The sequence below is a fragment of the Delphinus delphis genome, chromosome 1 (assembly GCF_949987515.2).
Source record: "Delphinus delphis chromosome 1, mDelDel1.2, whole genome shotgun sequence".
NCBI lineage: Eukaryota > Metazoa > Chordata > Mammalia > Artiodactyla > Delphinidae > Delphinus > Delphinus delphis.
Window position 1 is genome coordinate 2,281,674 of NC_082683.1, and position 20,766 is coordinate 2,302,439.

General features: G+C 45.6%; 1 protein-coding gene across 2 annotated transcripts in view; it reads right to left on the bottom strand.

Moving 5' to 3' along the window:
- CEP104 (centrosomal protein 104) overlaps positions 1 to 20,766 on the bottom strand; it is a 57,814-nt gene that overhangs the window by 6,007 nt on the left and 31,041 nt on the right. The window contains exons 13-20 of one of the 2 annotated variants that reach the window (XM_060013299.1): positions 17,556 to 17,732; positions 15,012 to 15,218; positions 14,436 to 14,543; positions 3,457 to 3,493; positions 3,179 to 3,245; positions 2,261 to 2,369; positions 531 to 669; positions 294 to 361 (exon numbers count right to left, since the gene is read on the bottom strand). In XM_060013299.1, the coding sequence (XP_059869282.1) occupies positions 294 to 361; positions 531 to 669; positions 2,261 to 2,369; positions 3,179 to 3,245; positions 3,457 to 3,493; positions 14,436 to 14,543; positions 15,012 to 15,218; positions 17,556 to 17,732 (912 nt within the window). Of the gene's footprint in view, positions 1 to 293; positions 362 to 530; positions 670 to 2,260; positions 2,370 to 3,178; positions 3,246 to 3,456; positions 3,494 to 14,435; positions 14,544 to 15,011; positions 15,219 to 17,555; positions 17,733 to 20,766 lie in introns of those variants that run through there. The other variant, XM_060013304.1, reaches the window with a different exon arrangement.

A 20,766-nucleotide genomic window follows, 5' to 3' on the forward strand; every position in this document is an offset into this window, starting at 1 on the left:
ACGGGGCTCAGCTTTATGCATTACAAGGGACCAGAGCGTTACAGAATCTGGCCAGGAGGCCAGTCTAGGCCCCAACGTGGAGATGAAAGCCAAGCCTGGAAAAAGTGAAACCACTTCATGCTTCCATCCCAAAGAGCTGAGACGCTCGCTCCCCCTTCCTGGGAGATGCCACAGGCGTGCTGCGCAGGGAGCGCAGGAATCCTGAGACAGAGCCTCACCCCACCCCGGGGGCCAGCCTCCGCCCGACGCCTGCCGTCCCTCCACGCAGCCAGGTCGCCCCGTCAGCCCCTCACCTCTTCTCCGGGGGTGAAATTCTCGTGGCACAGAGGACACCGGTTCGCCAGCTTCTCCGCTTTGGCAGCTGAAACGGTTTCAATGAGACAAGATCTAGTTACTCCTGTGGGGCGTAAATGGCGGCGCAGAGGAACGGGTGGGCAGGGGCACCGGCAGACGCGGGATCTGCCCCCCGACCCCCCAGCCGGGCCTCCGGGGATGGCGCGAGGGTCTCGGGGGGCTGCGGGGGCACTCACGGTTGCAGTCTCTCGTTTTTATGTGTCTGGGCAGCTCTTCCTTTAAAATGGCCTCGCTGCAGCGGTAACACTCCCCAAAGCTGTCCTTTTTGTCACACTCTGTCAGCAGATGCTCCGTCAGGCTGGAAATCTCCACCACCTGGAAGCCACGACGGGACACGTCACATGGCTGAGCGCCCTGAGGTGTGTGCGGCCCCGGCCCCGGCCCCTGCACGAGCGCGCGCTTCCTGTCCCGCCAGCACCACTCGGGAAGGGAGGCGCACACCTGTTACCTGTGCAGTCACGTACACGTGGCTGGAGACCTCACATCCTGCTTGCCATGCTACCTCAGGAGCATCCAGAGGCCACGGCTAAGCGGGGAGGGGAAGCAACGGTTCACCCACAACACTAACCCTGCCCTGTACTCTGAAGAGCTCAGGGGCCTACATGGCCTTGGGTTCAATCCCGGCTCCCGGCCATTTCTAAGAACGTGCCCGGAAACGGGTCACAAGAAGAGACCCTTTCACCACTGTGACCTCTTTGCCAGGAGGGGCTTGTACACACCCTAGAGCTTCATGCCGCAGACTCTCGCCTGCTGCCAGAGGAGCCAGGCCACGCCGGGGGGAGGAGTCTGCACCGCCAGCCAGGGTGGGGAGGAGCTGCTCAGAGGGTGGGGCCTGCCCACCCTGCCCCTGCAGGCCTGAGAGCACCCAGGACAGGAGAGAAGGTCACTCCCCTTCTGGTTCCCCTCCTCTGTCTAAAGAAGGGCTGGCTGGCTGCATAGAGGAAAGATGAACAACTGGGGTGCGCGAGGACCCCTTCAACAGGGTGCCCAAGCATTAACCCTAGAACGGGTCAGTAGGGTGGACAACATTAAAATGAAAAGCTCCTGCTCGTTGGTGAAGAGGCCAGACACAGAGTGGACACCACACATTCAAGTGGCGAAGGACGCACATCCGGGTGTGTCAAGAATGACTACACGTCAGCAATAGTGGGACTGGCACCCAATTCAAAATATGGGTGAGAAACTAGAAGTGCTTCGCAAAAGAGGTCAGCGAGAGGCCAGCAGGGGGACAGGGCTCCAGCCCAGCATCGTCAGGAGAGCGTGACATGCGCGTGGCAGGTGGCGACTGCGAGGCTGGTGAGGACGGGGGGCGGCTCCCGCCCGGACACTAGGCGCGCGGCTCACACTGGCCTTCTGCAGCTGGACGCGAGCCCACCCAGCCGTCCTACAGCGAGGTGTACGCCCAAAAACGTGCGTCCGCACGCGCGGAAGATTACACAAGGGTGTCTGTAGCAACGCTATTCCTAACAGTCTCACCCCAAACCCAGACGCAGTAGAAAGGACTGATAAATTGTGGTACATTCAAACAATGGAATACTGTACAGCAAACCCCAGACGTAGCGTATGATTCCACTTCAGTAAAACTCACAAAGCAAGAAACAGACATGAGGACAGTGATGGCCCTGGGGAGGAGGGTGGGGTACCTTGCGGTACCTGGCCTGCTGGCGGTTACGTGGATTTCTTTATCTTGCGATAATTCAGGAGCTGTAACACCCATGACTTGTATACATTTATATATATGTTATACTCTAATAATAAAGTAAGAAAAATCAACCCCAACAAAACTTTCCCCATAACTTTTCCTCTGAAAATGCTAAGATTTGGGACATTTTTGTGACTCGGTCTTCGGGAACTGCGTGCCCAGCTCGCCTGCCTGGGTCTGGCCCGCCCGTGCCCAGCACCTGACCTGTTTGCAGTAGTCACATCTCGTCAGCATAAGACAGTGCTTCCAGTAATGGAGATCCAGGCCTTCTTCTGTGAAGGAGTCGCTCCTCTCCCCACAAAAAATGCATAAACTGAAACAACACAGAAAGGCAGGAAATGAAGCACAGACCCAGTTTAGCCGCCCCCATCCTGCCGGCTCCCGGGGAGCTCTGTGACGCCCCCATGCCCAGCCTGCGGCCACCATCCCAGACCCACTGAGTGGGCTTCAGCTTGACCTGGAGGCACGGCTGCCCCTCACAGAGGGGCCTCATGAGGGGCTGGGTAGCTCCTCTATCAAAGGGCGTAAACAAGAGTCTTTACCACGTAGGGGTTTGAGAAAAAGTAGCTTAAGATCCCTTAGAATTCTAACTCTGTCAGCGTCACCAAGCAGAAAGGATATTTTAAATCACAAGAAAAGATTAGACCAAGACATCTCCCTTAAATTCCTTGTAGATCTGTCTCAGCCACAGCACAGGAGAAAGCATTTTGCTGCTGTAAAGTTTGAGCCTGACCATATTCAATGTCCTGTGATAAGCCATAGTGGAGAAGAAGATGAGAAAGAACATATATACGTATAACTGAGTCACTCTGCTGTACAGCAGAGACCAACACACCGTAAATTAACTATACTTTCATCAAACACGAAAAGAATTTCTGGCCTGTAACAGGACTTCTGACAAACAGCCTGCTCGTTTCTGTCGGGGAAGAGAGGAAAGGTTACCTTGACTCACAGCTGGTGCTCCTGGTTTGGAGGGCAATTTCCTAGCTTTCAGAATCACTGAAAAGAGCCAACTAGGTCACGTGAGCCTCATGAACCAGGGGGAATATATTTATCTGACGGCATTTTTATGGGTTAGTCCCTCCACTTATTCTACAGTGGGTTAGAGACAACTTTACTCACTTATCTAAATAGTGATTATCTGGAATTTCTGGAGCATTAGGTGGGGCCGCTTTCCTTCCTTGAGTGTCTAAAGAAATTAAAAAGAAAGCTATTTAAATAACCTTTGGTAGAAAACTATTTTCAAAGTTTTAGTAACCAGTTAACCAGTTGGATGGGAAATACAGTTTAAAAGCTACCAGTTAGTAAAGGTAGTATTTTGCATTCAGCCCTGAAGCGTCGGAGATGCAGACATTCGCGGCGTGACTACGCAGAGCTTTCACGATGTGCGTTCTACGTACCCTGACTCTCGGCCTTCGCAGCTTCACTCTCTTTTTCCTGAAACAGAAGAACAGAAAGATCAGGGACGAATGGCTGCAGGGCGAGTGAGAGTCTACCCAGGGTCTACTGTGATCCTGGAGGCATGACCTTAGGCTGTGTGGCAGAATCTCCGTCTGCAAACAACACACTTGTTTGGAAGAGTCGCCCTCTCAACCCGTGGGCAGCAGTCTCCTGCGTCCTGCCCTCCACAGCCCCTCCCTCGGGCTCCTGCCCTCCACAGCCCCTCCCTCGGGCTCCTGCCCGCCCCCCCGTCTCCTTGGAAACCACTCTTCATCAAGGCCACCTGCACCCCCTTCGGGTCGCCTGCCCATCATCAGTGGCTGCCCGCCCGAAGAACGCGCCATGGGCTCCCGGCGGCACGTGACTCTCCTCACCTGTCTCCTCCAGGCCCTTCTGAGTCGGGCTCCCAGGGCGCCCCCTGCGCCCCCTCCAGGACTCAGCCCGCCACCCGTTTGTCCATACAGACCCTGACGGTGCTTTTGCCCAGGTCCCAGGCTGCACACCCATCTCTGTGCTCATGACCCTAACGTTTGTGCCACCACCTGGGCCTCTCTGCTACCCAGCATGTACTTGGGTCTTAACGTCACTTAAATGTGACTCAACCAGACCAACCCCCCCCTTCCCCGCCCACAGGCTCCCCCTCACGTGCGCCCCTCGCAGCCTCTGGCGCAGAGCCCAGAACCGCCAGTCTTCTAGGTATTCAGGCCACGAAGCCTGGAGACCCCAGCGGCTCCCACCCCTCCCTCCTGTTCCAGGTGTGGCCTGTCCCCGACCCATCAGTGAGCCCCGCAGGCTCTGCTTCAGCACCCCAGGAGCCTGCCCTTCCTACCACCTGCAAACACAGTGGCCAGGGCGGCCCGTTACTGCCCCTGTAAAGGGACCCCTGGAGGCTCCACAGGCCACGGCACTGCTGCCCCGGGGGCCCCCCCGCCACGCAGCGTCATGTGGTGTCAGGCGGTCAGCTGACCGCCTCCCTCCTCTGGCTTCCTCTTCCCCTGCGCGGGCACCACACCCTCACGCACCGCGTATCTGCCTCGTGGGTCTTGGCTGCTGGGCGTCCCCACTGTGGGAGGTGACAGCCGGGGGCGCAGTGCTGACCGGAGGAAGGACAGGGTGCAGGGCCCTGTGTGTCCACGGCGGGAAGCTGCCCCTCTGCACCGAGCTCTCCTCCTGCCGCTCAGGGGCCTCCCGGGGGCTCCTCCTGTCACCAAGCCTTCCTCCCTGCACTGGCCAGTCTGCCCCACCTGAGCCTGCTAGACCCACGTGGCCTGGGCTGCTGGCCACTGGTGGGGGAGGCGCATCTGGGACTTGCAGTTTCACGGGAGGACAGGGACGAGCTGGTCCCCTATCCACGGCATTAAGTGACGCAATACGTAGACACCGTCTACGGTGATTGCAGAAAATCAAAGCTTACACGATAGGAACTTCTCTCCAACCCAAGCTCTGAATACAGAAAACACACGAGAATACAATTTTAGGACTGGGGAAGCACCTGACAGACTGACACTAAACTTGCAAATAGGGTTCACGTGATTTATACACCTACCAACTAAAGAAAGCAAACTCACACAAACGGATTCTGGGCGTCAAAAACAATCCTTATTAACGAGAGATGGGTTCGTATATCTTGCAGGGAGACAAATGAACAACGCCAAAAGTTAAATTTTAGTTATAAAATCTACCTTAATCTATGCTTTGAACAGATTAGACAACTGACTAGTAATTTAAAAATCTTTTCCGAAAACTCCTGAGCAATCGGGTGGTTTAAAAATATTCTGCCGTTCTCAAGTTTTGGAGCTGGACGGTGGTGTGTCTACAAAACGATGTGAATGTCCTCACCGGCACAGAACCGCACACTGGAAAGTGGCTAAAATGGTAAATCTCACGTTATGTATATTCTACAATAATAAAAAATAGAAAAAAAGACTGTCATCCTCCTGCGAGATGGCTTCAGTGATCATCTCAGGACCAGGACGGCAGGACGGCACCCACCCTCCCGAGCGGCCGTGCCGTGTGGTCTCTCTTCCTGGAGCAGTGGCCCTTGTTCCTGCTGCATCTCTGGAGCCCAGGGCAGGGCTGGCCCAGTGCAGGCGCTCAACAAACACTGAAGGATGAAACGAGCCGGAGGACAGGCCTCCATGCCCCGCACCACAGATGCTGTGGGGATGCACAGCCTGGTGACCTCGGCAGCTCCCAGGCCGGGCACTGCTCCCGCGCTGCCCCGCCGGTCCCCCGCCTCCTCTCTTCTGTTCCTTGGTGGGCGCTTTCCCGCTCTTCTCACAGGCATTCTGACATGCCAGCGTCCAGCGGAAACGTCACTGTCACTTTCTGTCACAGGCACTTCAACATACATTCGGTCGTATTTTCTTTCTTTTTTGCCATTTTTAGTCACTTATTCTTTTTCTAAAAAGCGGTGGTCAGAGCATTTCCCAGGAGACTCACCCTCATGAGCACAGCCGGCCTTATGCACCCACGTCCTCTCCCTTTTACTATCAACTTAAGGAACTTAATCACAAAAACCAGAGTGATGGCACAAATTTAAATCACAGAGGCAGGGCCCTTCAGAAGGGACACGTTTCATACAACCAAACACCATCTGATGCCCCCTGCGCACTAAGACTCAGTGCTTCCTGACGGGCAGCATTTGCCCCAAACCTTCCTTTTTTAATGCATGGAAATCAGATCTTCATATTCAAGCTCCTTTTCCTCCTTTGCCTCTGAAGGAGGCGAGAAGCTGCAGCGAGGACTTCTGTCCCTCTACCCCCACCCCGCTCCACCAACTCCTGCAGCTCCGAGCGTCCTCTCTAAACACGGCTGGGCCAGCAGCACACTTCATCCCCGGGAAGAATGACGAGCATGCAAATGTTACTTCTCCTTTTTCATTTCTAATTCTGTTGACTTAAGTCTTCTCCCTTTTTTTCTTGATGAGTCTGGCTAATGGTTTATCAATTTTGTTTATCTTCTCAAAGAACCAGCTTTTAGTTTTATTGATCTTTGCTATCGTTTCCTTCATTTCTTCTTCATTTCTTTTTGATATGATCTTTATGATTTCTTTCCTAATGCTAACTTTGGGTTTTTTTTTGCTCTTTTTTTTTTAAACATCTTTATTGGGTTATAATTGCTTTACAATGGTGTGTTAGTTTCTGCTTTATAACAAAGTGAATCAGTTATACATATACATATGTTCCCATATCTCTTCCCTCTTGCGTCTCCCTCCCTCCCACCCTCCCTATCCCACCCCTCCAGGCGGGCATAAAGCACCGAGCTGATCTCCCTGTGCTGTGTGGCTGCTTCCCACTAGCTATCTATTTTACGCTTGGTAGTGTATATATGTCCATGCCCCTCTCTCACTTTTTCACAGCTTACCCTTCCCTCTCCCCATATCCTCAGGTCCATTCTCTAGTAGGTCTGTGTCTTTATTCCTGTCTTACCCCTAGGTTCTTCATGACATTTTTTTTTCTTAAATTCCATATATATGTGTCAGCATACGGTATTTGTCTTGCTCTTTCTGACTTACTTCACTCTGTATGACAGACTCTAGGTACATCCACCTCACTACAAATAACTCAATTTCGTTTCTGTTTATGGCTGAGTAATATTCCATTGTATATATGTGCCACATCTTCTTTATCCATTCATCCGATGATGGGCACTTAGGTTGTTTCCATCTCTGGGCTATTGTAAATAGAGCTGCAATGAACATTTTGGTACATGACTCTTTTTGAATTATGGTTTTCTCAGGGTATATGCCCAGTAGTGGGATTGCTGGGTCATATGGTAGTTCTATTTGTAGTATTTTTTTTTTTTTTTTTTTTTGCGGTACGCAGGCCTCTCACTGCTGTGGCCTCTCCCGTTGCGGAGCACAGGCTCCAGATGCACAGGCTCAGCGGCCATGGCTCACGGACCCAGCCGCTCCGCAGCATGTGGGATCTTCCTGGACCGGGGCACGAACCCGTGTACCCTGCATCGGCAGGTGGACTCTCAACCACTGCGCCACAAGGGAAGCCCTATTTGTAGTTTTTTAAGGACCTTCCATACTGTTCTCCATAGTGGTTGTACCAATTCACATTCCCACCAGCAGTGCAAGAGTGTTCCCTTTTCTCCACACCCTCTCCAGCATTTATTGTTTATAGATTTTTTGATGATGGCCATTCTGACTGGTGTGAGATGATATCTAATTGTAGTTTTGATTTGCATTTCTCTAATGATTAATGATGTTGAGCATTCTTTCATGTGTTTGTTGGCAATCTATATATCTTCTTTGGAGAAATATCTATTAGGTCTTCTGCCCACGTTTGGATTGGGTTGTTTGTTTTTTTGTTATTGAGCTGCATGAGCTGCTTGTAAATTTTTGAAATTAATCCTTTGTCAGTTGCTTCATTTGCAAATATTTTCTCCCTTTCTGAGGGTTTTCTTTTGGTCTTGTTTATGGTTTCCTCTGCTGTGCAAAAACTTTGAAGTTCATTAGGTCCCATTTATTTTTGTTTTTATTTCCATTTCTCTAGGAGGTGGGTCAAAAAGGATCTTGTTGTGATTTATGTCATAGAGTGTTCTGCCTATGTTTTCCTCTAAGAGTTTGATAGTTTCTGGCCTTACATTTAGGTCTTTAATCCATTTTGAGCTTATTTTTGTGTATGGTGTTAGGGAGTGATCTAATCTCATACTTTTACAGGTACCTGTCCAGTTTTCCCAGCACCACTTATTGAAGAGGCTGTCCTTTCTCCACTGTACATTCCTGCCTCCTTTATCATAGATAAGGGGACCATATGTGCGTGGGTTTATCTCTGGGCTTTCTATCCTGTTCCATTAATGTATCTTTCTGTTTTTGTGCCAGTACCATACTGTCTTGATTACTGTAGCTTTGTAGTATAATCTGAAGTCAGGGACCCTGATTCCTCCAGCTCCGTTTTTCGTTCTTAAGATTGCTTTGGCTATGCGGGGTCTTTTGTGTTTCATATATTGTGAAATTTTTTGTTCTAGTTCTGTGAAAAATGCCAGTGGTAGTTTGATAGGGATTGCATTGAAACTGTAGATTGCTTTGGGTAGTAGAGTCATTTTCACAATGTTGATTCTTCCAATCCAAGAACACGGTATATCTCTCCATCTATTTGTATCATCTTTAATTTCTTTCATCAGTGTCTTATAATTTTCTGCATACAGGTCTTTTGTCTCCTTAGGTAGGTTTATTCCTAGATATTTTATTCTTTTTGTTGCAGTGGTAAATGGGAGTGTTTTCTTGATTTCACTTTCATCTTTTTCATCATTAGTGTATAGGAATGCCAGAGATTTCTGTGCATTAATTTTGTATCCTGCAACTTTACCAAATTCATTGATTAGCTTTAGTAGTTTTCTGGTAGCATCTTTAGGATTCTCTGTGTATACTATCATGTCATCTGCAAACAGTGACGGCTTTACTTCTTCTTTTCCGATTTGGATTCCTTTTATTTCCTTTTCTTCTCTGATTGCTGTGGCTAAAACTTCCAAAACTAGGTGGAATAAGAGTGGTGAGAGTGGGCAACCTTGTCTTGTTCCTGATCTTAGTGGAAATGCTTTCAGTTTTTCACCATTGAGGATGATGTTGGCTGTGGGTTTGTCACATATGGCCTTTATTATGTTGAGGAAAGTTCCCTCTATGCCTACTTTCTGCAGGGTTTTTATCATAAATGGGTGTTGAATCTTGTCAAAGCTTTTTCTGCATCTATTGAGATGATCATATGGTTTTTCTCCTTCAATTTGTTAATATGGTTTATCACATTGATTGATTTGCGTATATTGAAGAATCCTTGCATTCCTGGAATAAACCCCACTTGATCAGCGTGTATGATCCTTTTAATGTGCTGTTGTATTCTGTTTGCTAGTATTTTATTGAGGATTTTTGCATCTATGTTCATCAGTGATATTGGCCGGTAGTTTTCTTTGTGACATCCTTGTCTGGTTTTGGTATCAAGGTGATGGTGGCCTCGTAGAATGAATTTGGGAGTGTTCCTCCCTCTGCTATATTTTGGAAGGGTTTGAGAAGGATAGGTGTTAGCTCTTCTCTAAATTTTGATAGAATTTGCCTGTGAAGCCATCTGGTCCTGGCTTTTGTTTGTTGGAAGATTTTTAATCACAGTTTCAATTTCAGTGCTTGTGATTGGTCTGTTCATATTTTCTATTTCTTCCTGATTCAGTCTTGGCAGGTTGTGCATTTCTAAGAATTTGTCCGTTTCTTCCAGGTTGTCCATTTTATTGGCATAGAGTTGCTTGTAGTAATCTCTCATGATCTTTTGTATTTCTGCAGTGTCAGTTGTTACTTCAGCTTTTTCATTTCTAATTCTATTGATTTGAGTCTTCTCCATTTTTTTCTTGGTTTTTTTTCTTGGTCTGGCTAATGGTTTATCAATTTTGTTTATCTTCTCAAAGAACCAGCTTTTAGTTTTATTGATCTTTGCTATCGTTTCCTTCATTTCTTTTTCATTTATTTCTGATCTGATTTTTATGATTTCTTTCCTTCTGCTAACTTTGGGGTTTTTTTTGTTCTTCTTTCTCTAATTGCTTTAGGTGCAAGGTTAGGTTGTTTATTCAAGATGTTTCCTGTTTCTTAAGGTGGGCTTATATTGCTATAAACTTCCCTCTTAGAACTGCTTTTGCTGTCTCCCATAGATTTTGGGTCGTCCTGTCTCCACTGTCATTTGTTTCTAGTTATTTTTTCATTTCCTCTTTGATTTCTTCAGTGATCACTTCGTTATTAAGTAGTGTGTTGTTGAGCCTCCATGTGTTTGTATTTTTTACAGATCTTTTCCTGTAATTGACATCTAGTCTCATAGTGTTGTGGTCAGAAAAGATACTTGATACAATTTCAATTTTCTTAAATTTACCAAGGCTTGATTTGTGACCCAAGATATGATCTATCCTGGAGAATGTTCCATGAGCACTTGAGAAAAATGTGTATTCTGTTGGTTTTGGATGGAATGTCCTATAAATATCAATTAAGTCCATCTTGTTTAATGTATCATTTAAAGCTTGTGTTTCCTTATTTATTTTCATTTTGGATGATCTGTCCATTGGTGAAAGTGGGGTGTTAAAGTCCCCTACTATGAATGTGTTACTGTCGATTTCCCCTTTTATGGCTGTTAGTATTTGCCTTATGTATTGAGGTGCCCTATGTTGGGTGCATAAATATTTACAATTGTTATATCTTCTTCTTGGATCGATCCCTTGATCATTATTTAGTGTCCTTCTTTGTCTCTTGTAATAGTCTTTATTTTAAAGTCTATTTTGTCTGATATGAGAATTGCTACTCCAGCTTTCTTTTGATTTCCATTTGCATGGCATATCTTTTTCCATTCCCTCACTTTCAGTCTGTATGCATCTCTAGGTCTGAAGTGGGTCTCTTGTAGACAGCATATATATGGGTCTTGTTTTTGTATCCATTCAGCCAGTCTGTGTCTTTTGGTGGGAGCATTTAATCCATTTACATTGAAGGTAATTATCGATATGTATGTTCCTATTCCCATTTTCTTAATTGTTTTGGGTTTGTTATTGTAGGTCTTCTCCTTCTCTTGTGTTTCTTGCCTAGAGAAGTTCCTTTAGCATTTGTTGTAAAGCTGGTTTGGTGGTGCTGAACTCTCTCAGCTTTTCCTTGTCTGTAAAGGTTTTAATTTCTCCATCAAATCTGAATGAGATCCTTGCTGGGTAGAGTGATCTTGGTTGTAGGCTTTTCTCCTTCATCACTTTAAATATGTCCTGCCACTCCCTTCTGGCTTGCAGAGTTTCTGCTGAAAGATCAGCTGTTAACCTTATGGGGATTCCCTTGTGTGTTATTTGTTGTTTTTCCCTTGCTGCTTTTAATATGTTTTCTTTGTATTTAAGTTTTGATAGTTTGAAGGGAGAAGACTCAAATCAATAGAATTAAAAATGAAAAAGAAGTAACAACTGACACTGCAGAAATACAAAAGATCATGAGAGATTACTACAAGCAACTCTATGCCAATAAAATGGACAACCTGTAACAAATGGACAAATTCTTAGAAATGCACAACCTGCCAAGACTGAATCAGGAAGAAATAGAAAATATGAACAGACCAATCACAAGCAGTAAAATTGAAACAGTGATTAAAAATCTTCCAACAAACAAAAGCCCAGGACCAGATGGCTTCACAGGCGAATTCTATCAAACATTTAGAGAAGAGCTAACACCTATCTTTCTCAAACTCTTCCAAAATATAGCAGAGGGAGGAACACTCCCAAACTCATTCTATGAGGCCACCATCACCTTGATACCAAAACCAGACAAGGATGTCACAAAGAAAGAAAACTACCGGCCAATATCACTGATGAACACAGATGCAAAAATCCTCAACAAAATACTAGCAAACAGAATCCAACAGCACATTAAAAGGATCATACACGCTGATCAAGTGGGGTTTATTCCAGGAATGCAAGGATTCTTCAATATACGCAAATCAATGTGATACGCCATATTAACAAATTGAAGGAGAAAAACCATATGATCATCTCAATAGATGCAGAGAAAGCTTTCGACAAAATTCAACACCATTTATGATAAAAACCCTGCAGAAAGTAGGCATAGAGGGAACTTTCCTCAACATAATAAAGGCCATATATGACAAACCCACAGCCAACATCATCCTCAATGGTGAAAAACTGAAAGCATTTCCACTAAGATCAGGAACAAGACAAGGTTGCCCACTCTCAGCACTCTTATTCAACATAGTTTTGGAAGTTTTAGCCACAGCAATCAGAGAAGAAAAGGATATAAAAGGAATCCAAATCGGAAAAGAAGAAGTAAAGCCGTCACTGTTTGCAGATGACATGATAGTATACACAGAGAATCCTAAAGATGCTACCAGAAAACTACTAGAGCTAATCCATGAATTTGGTAAAGTAGCAGGATACAAAATTAGTGCACAGAAATCTCTGGCATTCCTATATACTAATGATGAAAAATCTGAAAGTGAAATCAAGAAAACACTCCCATTTACCATTGCAACAAAAAGAATAAAATATCTAGGAATAAACCTACCTAAGGAGACAAAAGACCTGTATGCAGAAAATTATAAGACACTGATGAAAGAAATTAGAGATGATACAAATAGATGGAGAGACATACCGTGTTCTTGGATTGGAAGAATCAACATTGTGAAAATGACTCTACTACCCAAAGCAATCTACAGATTCAGTGCAATCCCTATCAAACTACCACTGGCATTTTTCACAGAACTAGAACAAAAAAATTTCACAATCTGTATGGAAACACAAAAGACCCCGAATAGCCAAAGCTATCTTGAGAACGAAAAATGATAAAGGAGGCAGGAATGTACAGTGGAGAAAGGACAGCCTCTTCAATAAGTGGTGCTGGGAAAACTGGACAGGTACCTGTAAAAGTATGAGATTAGATCCCTCCCTAACACCATACACAAAAATAAGCTCAAAATGGATTAAAGACATAAATGTAAGGCCAGAAACTATCAAACTCTTAGAGGAAAACATAGGCAGAACACCCCATGACATAAATCACAACAAGATCCTTTTTGACCCACCTCCTAGAGAAATGGAAATAAAAACAAAAATAAACAAATGGGACCTAATTAAACTTCAAAGTTTTTGCATAGCAAAGGAAACCATAAACAAGACCAAAAGAAAACCCTCAGAATGGGAGAAAATATTTGCAAATGAAGCAACTGAGAAAGGATTAATCTCCAAAATTTTCAAGCAGCTCATGCAGCTCAATAACAAAAAAACAAACAACCCAATCCAAACGTGGGCAGAAGACCTAATAGATATTTCTCCAAAGAAGATATATAGATTGCCAAGAAACACATGAAAGAATGCTCAACATCATTAATCATTAGAGAAATGCAAATCAAAACTACAATGAGATATCATCTCACACCGTTCAGAATGGCCTTCATCAAAAAATGTATAAACAATAAATGCTGGAGAGGGTGTGGAGAAAAGGGAACACTCCTGCACTGCTGGTGGGAATGTGAATTGGTACAACCACTATGGAGAACAGTATGGAGGTTCCTTAAAAAACTAAAACTAGAACTACCATATGACCCAGCAATCCCACTACTGGGCATATACCCTGAGAAAACCATAATTCAAAAAGAGTCATGTACCAAAATGTTCATTGCAGCTCTATTTACAATAGCCAGGAGATGGAAGCAACCTAAGTGCCCATCATCGGATGAATGGATAAAGAAGATGTGGGACATTTATACAATGGAATATTACTCAGCCATAAAAAGAAATGAAATTGAGTTATTTGTAGTGAGGTGGATGGACCTAGAGTCTGTCATACAGAGTGAAGTAAGTCAGAAAGAGCAAGACAAATACCGAATGCTAACACATATATATGGAATCTAAGGGAAAAAAATGTCATGAAGAACCTAGGGGTAAGACAGGAATAAAGACACAGACCTACTAGAGAATGGACTTGAGGATATGGGGAGAGGAAAGGGTAAGCTGTGACAAAGTGAGAGAGAGGCATGGACATATATACACTACCAAGCGTAAAATAGATAGCTAGTGGGAAGCAGCCACATAGCACAGGGAGATCAGCTCGGTGCTTTGTGACCACCTAGTGGGGTGGGATAGGGAGGGTGAGAGGGAGAGGCAAGAGGGAAGAGATATGGGAACATATGTACATGTATAACTGATTCACTTTGTTATAAAGCAGAAACTAACACACCATTGTAAAGCAATTATACCCCAATAAAGATGTTAAAAAAAAAAAAGAGCATGCAAATGATCCAGTGGAGGATTCCTTTTATTTACCCCTAAACTAATTTAAAAAACAACAAAGAATAAAGATCTCCATTTGGAGAGTCCCACGAAAAGCAAACCAAGCATGCTGTACATCTACGTAAGGAAATAAACGGTCACAGGGTTTTGACCGAGAGCATGACGGTGAAAGACAGTGAACCTTGCCAACCTGGACTTCAGCCTGCATCTCCTTTAGTGTTGCCGACTGCCCTTGTAAAGCTTTAATTTCTTCTTTCTTGCGTTTTTCTGCTTCTTCTGTAGCTGCTCTTTTCTGTGCCTGGTATGAAATGATTTTCCGTTAGAATTGATTTTTAGGGTAGTGCTGGAAATTGAGTGATAAGTTATAGCATATAAATTATGTTTCTTCTGTATTATAATCGTCACTAAGACTAGTACTATAGCTAGAATTAAAAGAAAATCCACCAGATTCATCTAATAAATGTTTACTGGTTGTTTTTTTTTTCTGGAATTAAAAAATTTTTTTAAAATTTTATATCGGGGTATAGTTCATTAACAGTGTTGTGTTAAATGTTTCCTGTTGATAAACACTGCAGGTGTCCTCCCGGCCATCATCATCCCTACACAGACAAGGTGGAAGAGCCAGGACGCGGGCTCAGGCACCAGTGTCCTCCGTGTGCTGTGTTTCCTGTCCCCATAGCCCCGTGAACGATGTGTCAGTTTACTCACGTACCAAGTCACTTCTTAAACCTGGGACCAGGTCATAACTTCATGGAAGTTAACTTACCCTAATTTCAGCATCTGTAGGTCTGCCGTCTATTGTAGCAAATCCCTCAAAAAGTGTCTTATAGAGGACGCTCCTGCGGGTGGCGCTCTCCTCGGGAGGGAGGCACTCGAGGACCAGAGCCCGGTGCTGCGCGTATAGGTCCAGGATCATCCCCACTGCCGAATCCCGCACCTTGTGCTCCCTGTGCTCCAGGGCCCGCACTGCGAACTAAGAATAGGGTCGGGACGTGCTCTTGTTACTGGGTCTCAAAATAGCCACGTTTATTTCTTCTGGCATAAAAGAAACATAGGGACATCGTAGACATTTGAAAAACATGGATGACAATGCCCATAGAATTCCAGCTATTAAGATACAGAGTTTTCCTCACTTCCTTTACTTTACATGTGCAGCTGAACCTATGTTGTATGTACAATTATTAGTGTTTTCCTTTTTCCTACTTCAGGTATTAAATAGCATTTTTAAAGTTACATCCCCCCAGAAACTTCATATTAAGTATTAGAAAATATTTCAATCATAAAGAAGAAATATAATAAACTTCACGCATCCACCATCTAGATTAACCAACGTCTATCATTTTTGCCAGGTTTGCTTCAACTCTTTCTAAGAAACAGAACCCTAGGACTACGGTGCAAGTCCCCTTGAAGTCTCCCTGGGCCCCTGTCCCCTCCCCCCACCCCGTCAGAGGCATCAGTGTCCTGAAGCTGGAGGGCACGCGCCCCCCAGACGTCTTCATTTGCTGCACAGTGTACGTGCCATGTGCGTGTGTGTGTGTACACACAGGATTTTTGTTTGACATTATAAATGATTCACTGTGCTTATCATTCTGACACTTTACTTCTTCTTATTCAATGTTTCTTTTTCAAGATCTGTGCATGACCTTGAAGTAGGCGAACGACCCACCCCATCCATTTTAAGCTCTTTAGTGTCATCCGAACACATCACAATATCCGACGTTCCCGCGTATAGTAAACCCACGTCCCCTCCTGGTCCTTTGAGCGCTGGCCCCTCACTGGCTGGGCTTCCTCACTTCCTCTGTCTCCGCCTGCCACACACTCAGGTTTTACCCCAGACCTTGTCCTTCCCAACCCCTGCACCAGCTCGAGAAGTTCTGACCGTGAGGCACCCCCGGGATGATCACCTCCTGCCTCTCCAGCTCACCTGTCTGCACTCCCTCCCATCTGCCACCTCCCGCGAGTCTTTCCCGCCCCACGTGTCCATCACCAAGTCACCCCCGGCATCCCTGCAGGCCCTCAAATCTGGGGCCGCTCCTCCTCTGTGTTCTCAGGTGAAGCAGAAGGTGCTGTGGGCTCAGGAACTGTGCCAGCTGGTTTCATGCTGGACTTTGGGCCATGGCGATCCTGGGGCCCTTGGCATCACGCAGTAACCTGACCCGTGACGTTTCCTGGTTGGTTTCCCTGCTCAGAGGTCAAGGGCAGCATCTCATACTCCCTGCTCGCCTCTCGAACCTCCCCATCCACTCTCGGCTTTGAGCCGACGCCCTCCTGTTGAGAGGCTGGCTGGCCGCTGCCTGGCTCTGAGCCGAGCCGTCCGAGCGAGCACTGCGGCCCCGTTCCGTCGGCTGCCTGGGGGCTTTGTTCCTTCAATTAGAGCCTCACCCCCACCTCCAACTTTCACTCATTTCTCCTCCTTAAACTCTCCGTCTCGATCAAGCCCACTGCATGTAGACGGACCAGCACAGGGTGACGTGCTCACCAACCCGGTTTCCCCACTTCCTTGGGGCACAGTTGTACACGCCTCCCGGGCCCTGCAGTGAGGATGGGGCCACCTCAGTGGATGGACATGTCTGAGAGTGGCTCGGCCTGTGGACACCTGCACTCACAACCTCTAGTCACCCTCCACCATTCAGTGACCTTGGAGGTCATGTGTGAAGCCGCGGCATCACACTGGGAGGAGACGGAGCCCCCGAGTGCCCACAGATGGCACCGGCCACAAGGGACAGCAGTGAGCCTCTGCGTGTCACTGCCCTGAAGCGTGCGCATCTGTGATGGCAGCACAGCTTCCTGGACCAAAGCTCACGCTGGGATCCTGACGTGGGTGTGGCCCTAACAAGGATGTAAGCATGTGGGGCCGGCTTACGGTCTGTGCTGGGGAACGAGGAAACTGACGTGGAAGCAGGACAGGCAGTGGCCACGTGACGCAGGGCAGGACAGGGGACACTGACCCATACTCAGGAGGCAGTCCAGGGGCTACACGTGAACGGACACAATCAGTGTTCACTTCTGGGGCTCATGGGGTTGTCCAAAGCATAAAACATGCACCTCCTTCCACAGCCCTGCCACCTGCTATGATGCGGCGTCATTGCTTGCAGAGCTTGCTTCCCTGGGGACACGGCTCTGCACGGCTCACGCCCCGACGCCACGGCGCAACCGGCAGCGCGACTCCAGCGCCCTCATGTGTCAGAGGAAGCGGCGACGTTCCGAAATCGCCCCCCCCTCCGCACGCAGCCAACACCGGCCAGATGCTTGCCATGCTCCGGCCACCAGCTCGGAGCCCAGGCTGCAGCGGCCACCCTGGGGTGCTTACCCGCATCACACTGTCCACGGTGAAGCCCATGCCCTCTGTGCCCAGGTCCCGCAGCAGCCGGGCCAGCAGCGCCATCTGGCTCATGGCCAGGTGAGCCGAGGAGTTGGCTTTTAATGGCTGGACCAGGTAAGATGGGATAAGCTGGAGAGACTTCACTTCCTTAAACAAGGCCATTTCCTATAAAAACCAACATCATTTGTTAAGTTTTACTGGAAAATGCTAAGGGTAACTTAGTGCCATCCGCAAAGTAAACACTGAAGGAAAAAACAGGAAACAAAAAATGACAGTGACAAACGGCAGTAAAGTCACTGATCTATAAGCTCATGTTTCCATTTAAGATGTAATAACAATTAAAAACAAAAACCAAAAGCATCAGAAATAAAAACCACGACCACTTGGAGATTAATGAAAGCTTTACAGCAAATGTGATCAGTAACTTAAGGTTTCTCTTCTCAGGATTTCACAACCTCAAGAAAAAGGTTTTCTAATTTCTAAAATTCTGAAAGAAATTAGTCCTGCTGCGAGAACCACCATTTCGGTATTTATTAAACGTCAGCCAAGCATGTAACCACGCACAATACTCCAGGTGAACAGACCCCTAATGGGTTTAGATGAAGGAGGGTAAGTACCTCCACACAGTCCAACGTCTCCAAGTGAGCAAGTCTTCCCATAACTAAGATTTCATCATTAATTAGCCAGACGCAGAAAAAGAAAAAAATGGTAAAATATTAAAGAAAAAGATCGAAGAAACGATAAAATATTGATAAAATATGAGACGTAATATAGGAAGACGTCTGTTTTTAGCAGGTCTGCAGGCCACACTACCCAAAACACCCTCTCATTTTGACAGTACAGTTAACTCTCTCTCCGGGCCCGTGAGTAGCTCTGAACCAAAGGAAAGAAGAAAGAGGAAGGACAGCCCCTCAGAGCAGCATGAACGGTGAACTCGCACGTGACACACAGATGCTGAGGACACGGGGATGCAGGGTCGGTTGCCCAGATGCTGGTGCAGAACGAGAACAGGTCCCAAGCAGAAGACACTCAGCACCACCACTGTCTCAGAGGTGAATGTGGCTGGAAAATAATTCGTTGCATATTCAATGCATCCTTTGAAAGATTTCCCCCAAATAGTATCACTTACTTGTTTTCTCTGAAAATTTAAGTTCATTAAACAAAACAAGATCAGTGGTTCTTCATGTTGGAGAAACTATGGCAACTTTGGGTTCCTTCCCTAGAAAGCCGTGCACCCTCACAGCATTGTGTGTGACATTCGAAGGAGCTCGCAGACTTTCTGAATCTTAATTTGAGATCTCCTAGACCAGATGGAGTCACTAATATAAAGAGAGCAAAGCATATTCTCACACTGCTCGTCTAAGCGTGTGCCCCAAACTCTCTTTTAAACTTGTTATTGGAGTATAGCTGATTTACAATGTTGCCTTATTTTCTGCTGTACAGGAAAGTGTATCAGTTATATATAAATACATATCCACTCATTTTTAGATTATTTTCCCATATATGTCATTACAGAGTACTGACAAGAGTTCCCTGTGCTGTACAGTAGGTCCTTATTAGTCATCTATTTTATATATAGTAGTGTGTGTATGTCAATCCCAATCTCCCAATTTATCCCTTCCCCCCGTGTTTTCCTGTTTTCTATGTCTGTGACCCTCTGTTTTGTAAATAAGTTCATTTGTACCCTCTTAAAAAAAATTCCACATATAAGCAATATCATATGATATTTGTCTTTCTGTGTCTGACTTACTTCACTTAGTATGATAATTTCTAGGCCCATCCATGTTGCTGCAAATGGCATTATTTTGTTCTTTTTTATGGCTGAGTAATACTCCATTGTATATATGTACCGCATCTTCTTTATCCATTCCTCTGTTCATGGACATTTAGGTTGCTTCCATGTCCTGGCTATTGTAAATGGTGCTGCAATGAACATTGGGGTGCACGTATTGTTTTGAAATATGGTTTTTTCAGGGTATATGCCCAGTAGTGGGATTGCTGGGTCGTGTGGTAGTTCTATTTTTAGTTTTTTAAGGATCCTCCATACTGTTCTCCATAGTGGCTGTACCAATTTACATTCCCACCAACAGTGCAAGAGGGTTCCCTTTTCTCCACACCCTCTCCAGCATTTATCATTTGTAGACTTTTTAATGACAGCCATTCTGACTGGTGTAAGGTGATACCTCATTGTAGTTTCGATTTGCATTTCTCTAATAATTAGCTATGTTAAGCAACTTTTCATGTGCTGTTTGGCCACTTGTATGTCTTCTTTGGAGAAATGTCTGTTTAGATCTCTTGCCCATTGTTTGATTGGGTTTTTTTTATATATGTATATTGAGCTGCATGAGCTGTTTGTATATTTTGGAGATTAATCCCTTGTCCGTTGCTTTGTTTGCAAATATGTACTCCCATTCTGTGGGTTGTCTTTTCGTTTTGCTTATGGTTTCCTTTGCTGTGCAAAAGCTTTTAAGTTTAATTAGGTCCCATTTGTTTATTTTTGTTTTTATTTTCATTACTCTAGGAGGTGGATTGAAAAAGATCTTGCTGTGATTTATGTCAAAGAGTGTTCTGCCTATGTTTTCCTCTGAGTTTTATAGCGTTTGGCCTTACATTTAGGTCTTTAATCCATCTTAAGTTTGTTTTTGTGTATGGCATTAGGGAGTGTTGCAATTTCATTCTTTTACATGCAGCTGTTCAGTTTCCCCAGCACCACTTACTGAAGAGACTGTCTTTTCCCCATTGTATAGTCCTGCCTTCTTTGTCATAGATTAGATGACCACAGGTGAGTGGGTTTATCTCTGGACTTTCTATCCTGTCCCATTGATCTGTATTTCTGTTTTTGTGCCAGTACCATACTGTTTTGATGACTGTAGCTTTGTAGTATAGCCTGAAGTCAGGCAGTCTGATTCCTCCAGCTCCATTTTCCTTTCTCAAGATTGCTTTGGCTATTCAGGGTCTTTTGTGTTTCCATCCAAACTAAAAATTTTTGTTCTAATTCTGTGAAAAATGCCATTGGTAATTTGATAGGGATAGCACTGAATCTGTAGATTGCTTTGGGTAGTATAGTCATTTTGACAAAATTGATTCTTCCAATCCAAGAACATGGTATATCTACCTGTTTGTGTCTTCTTTGATTTCTTTCATCAGTGTCTTAGAGTTTTCTGCATATAGGTCTTTTGTCTACTGAGGTAGGTTTTAT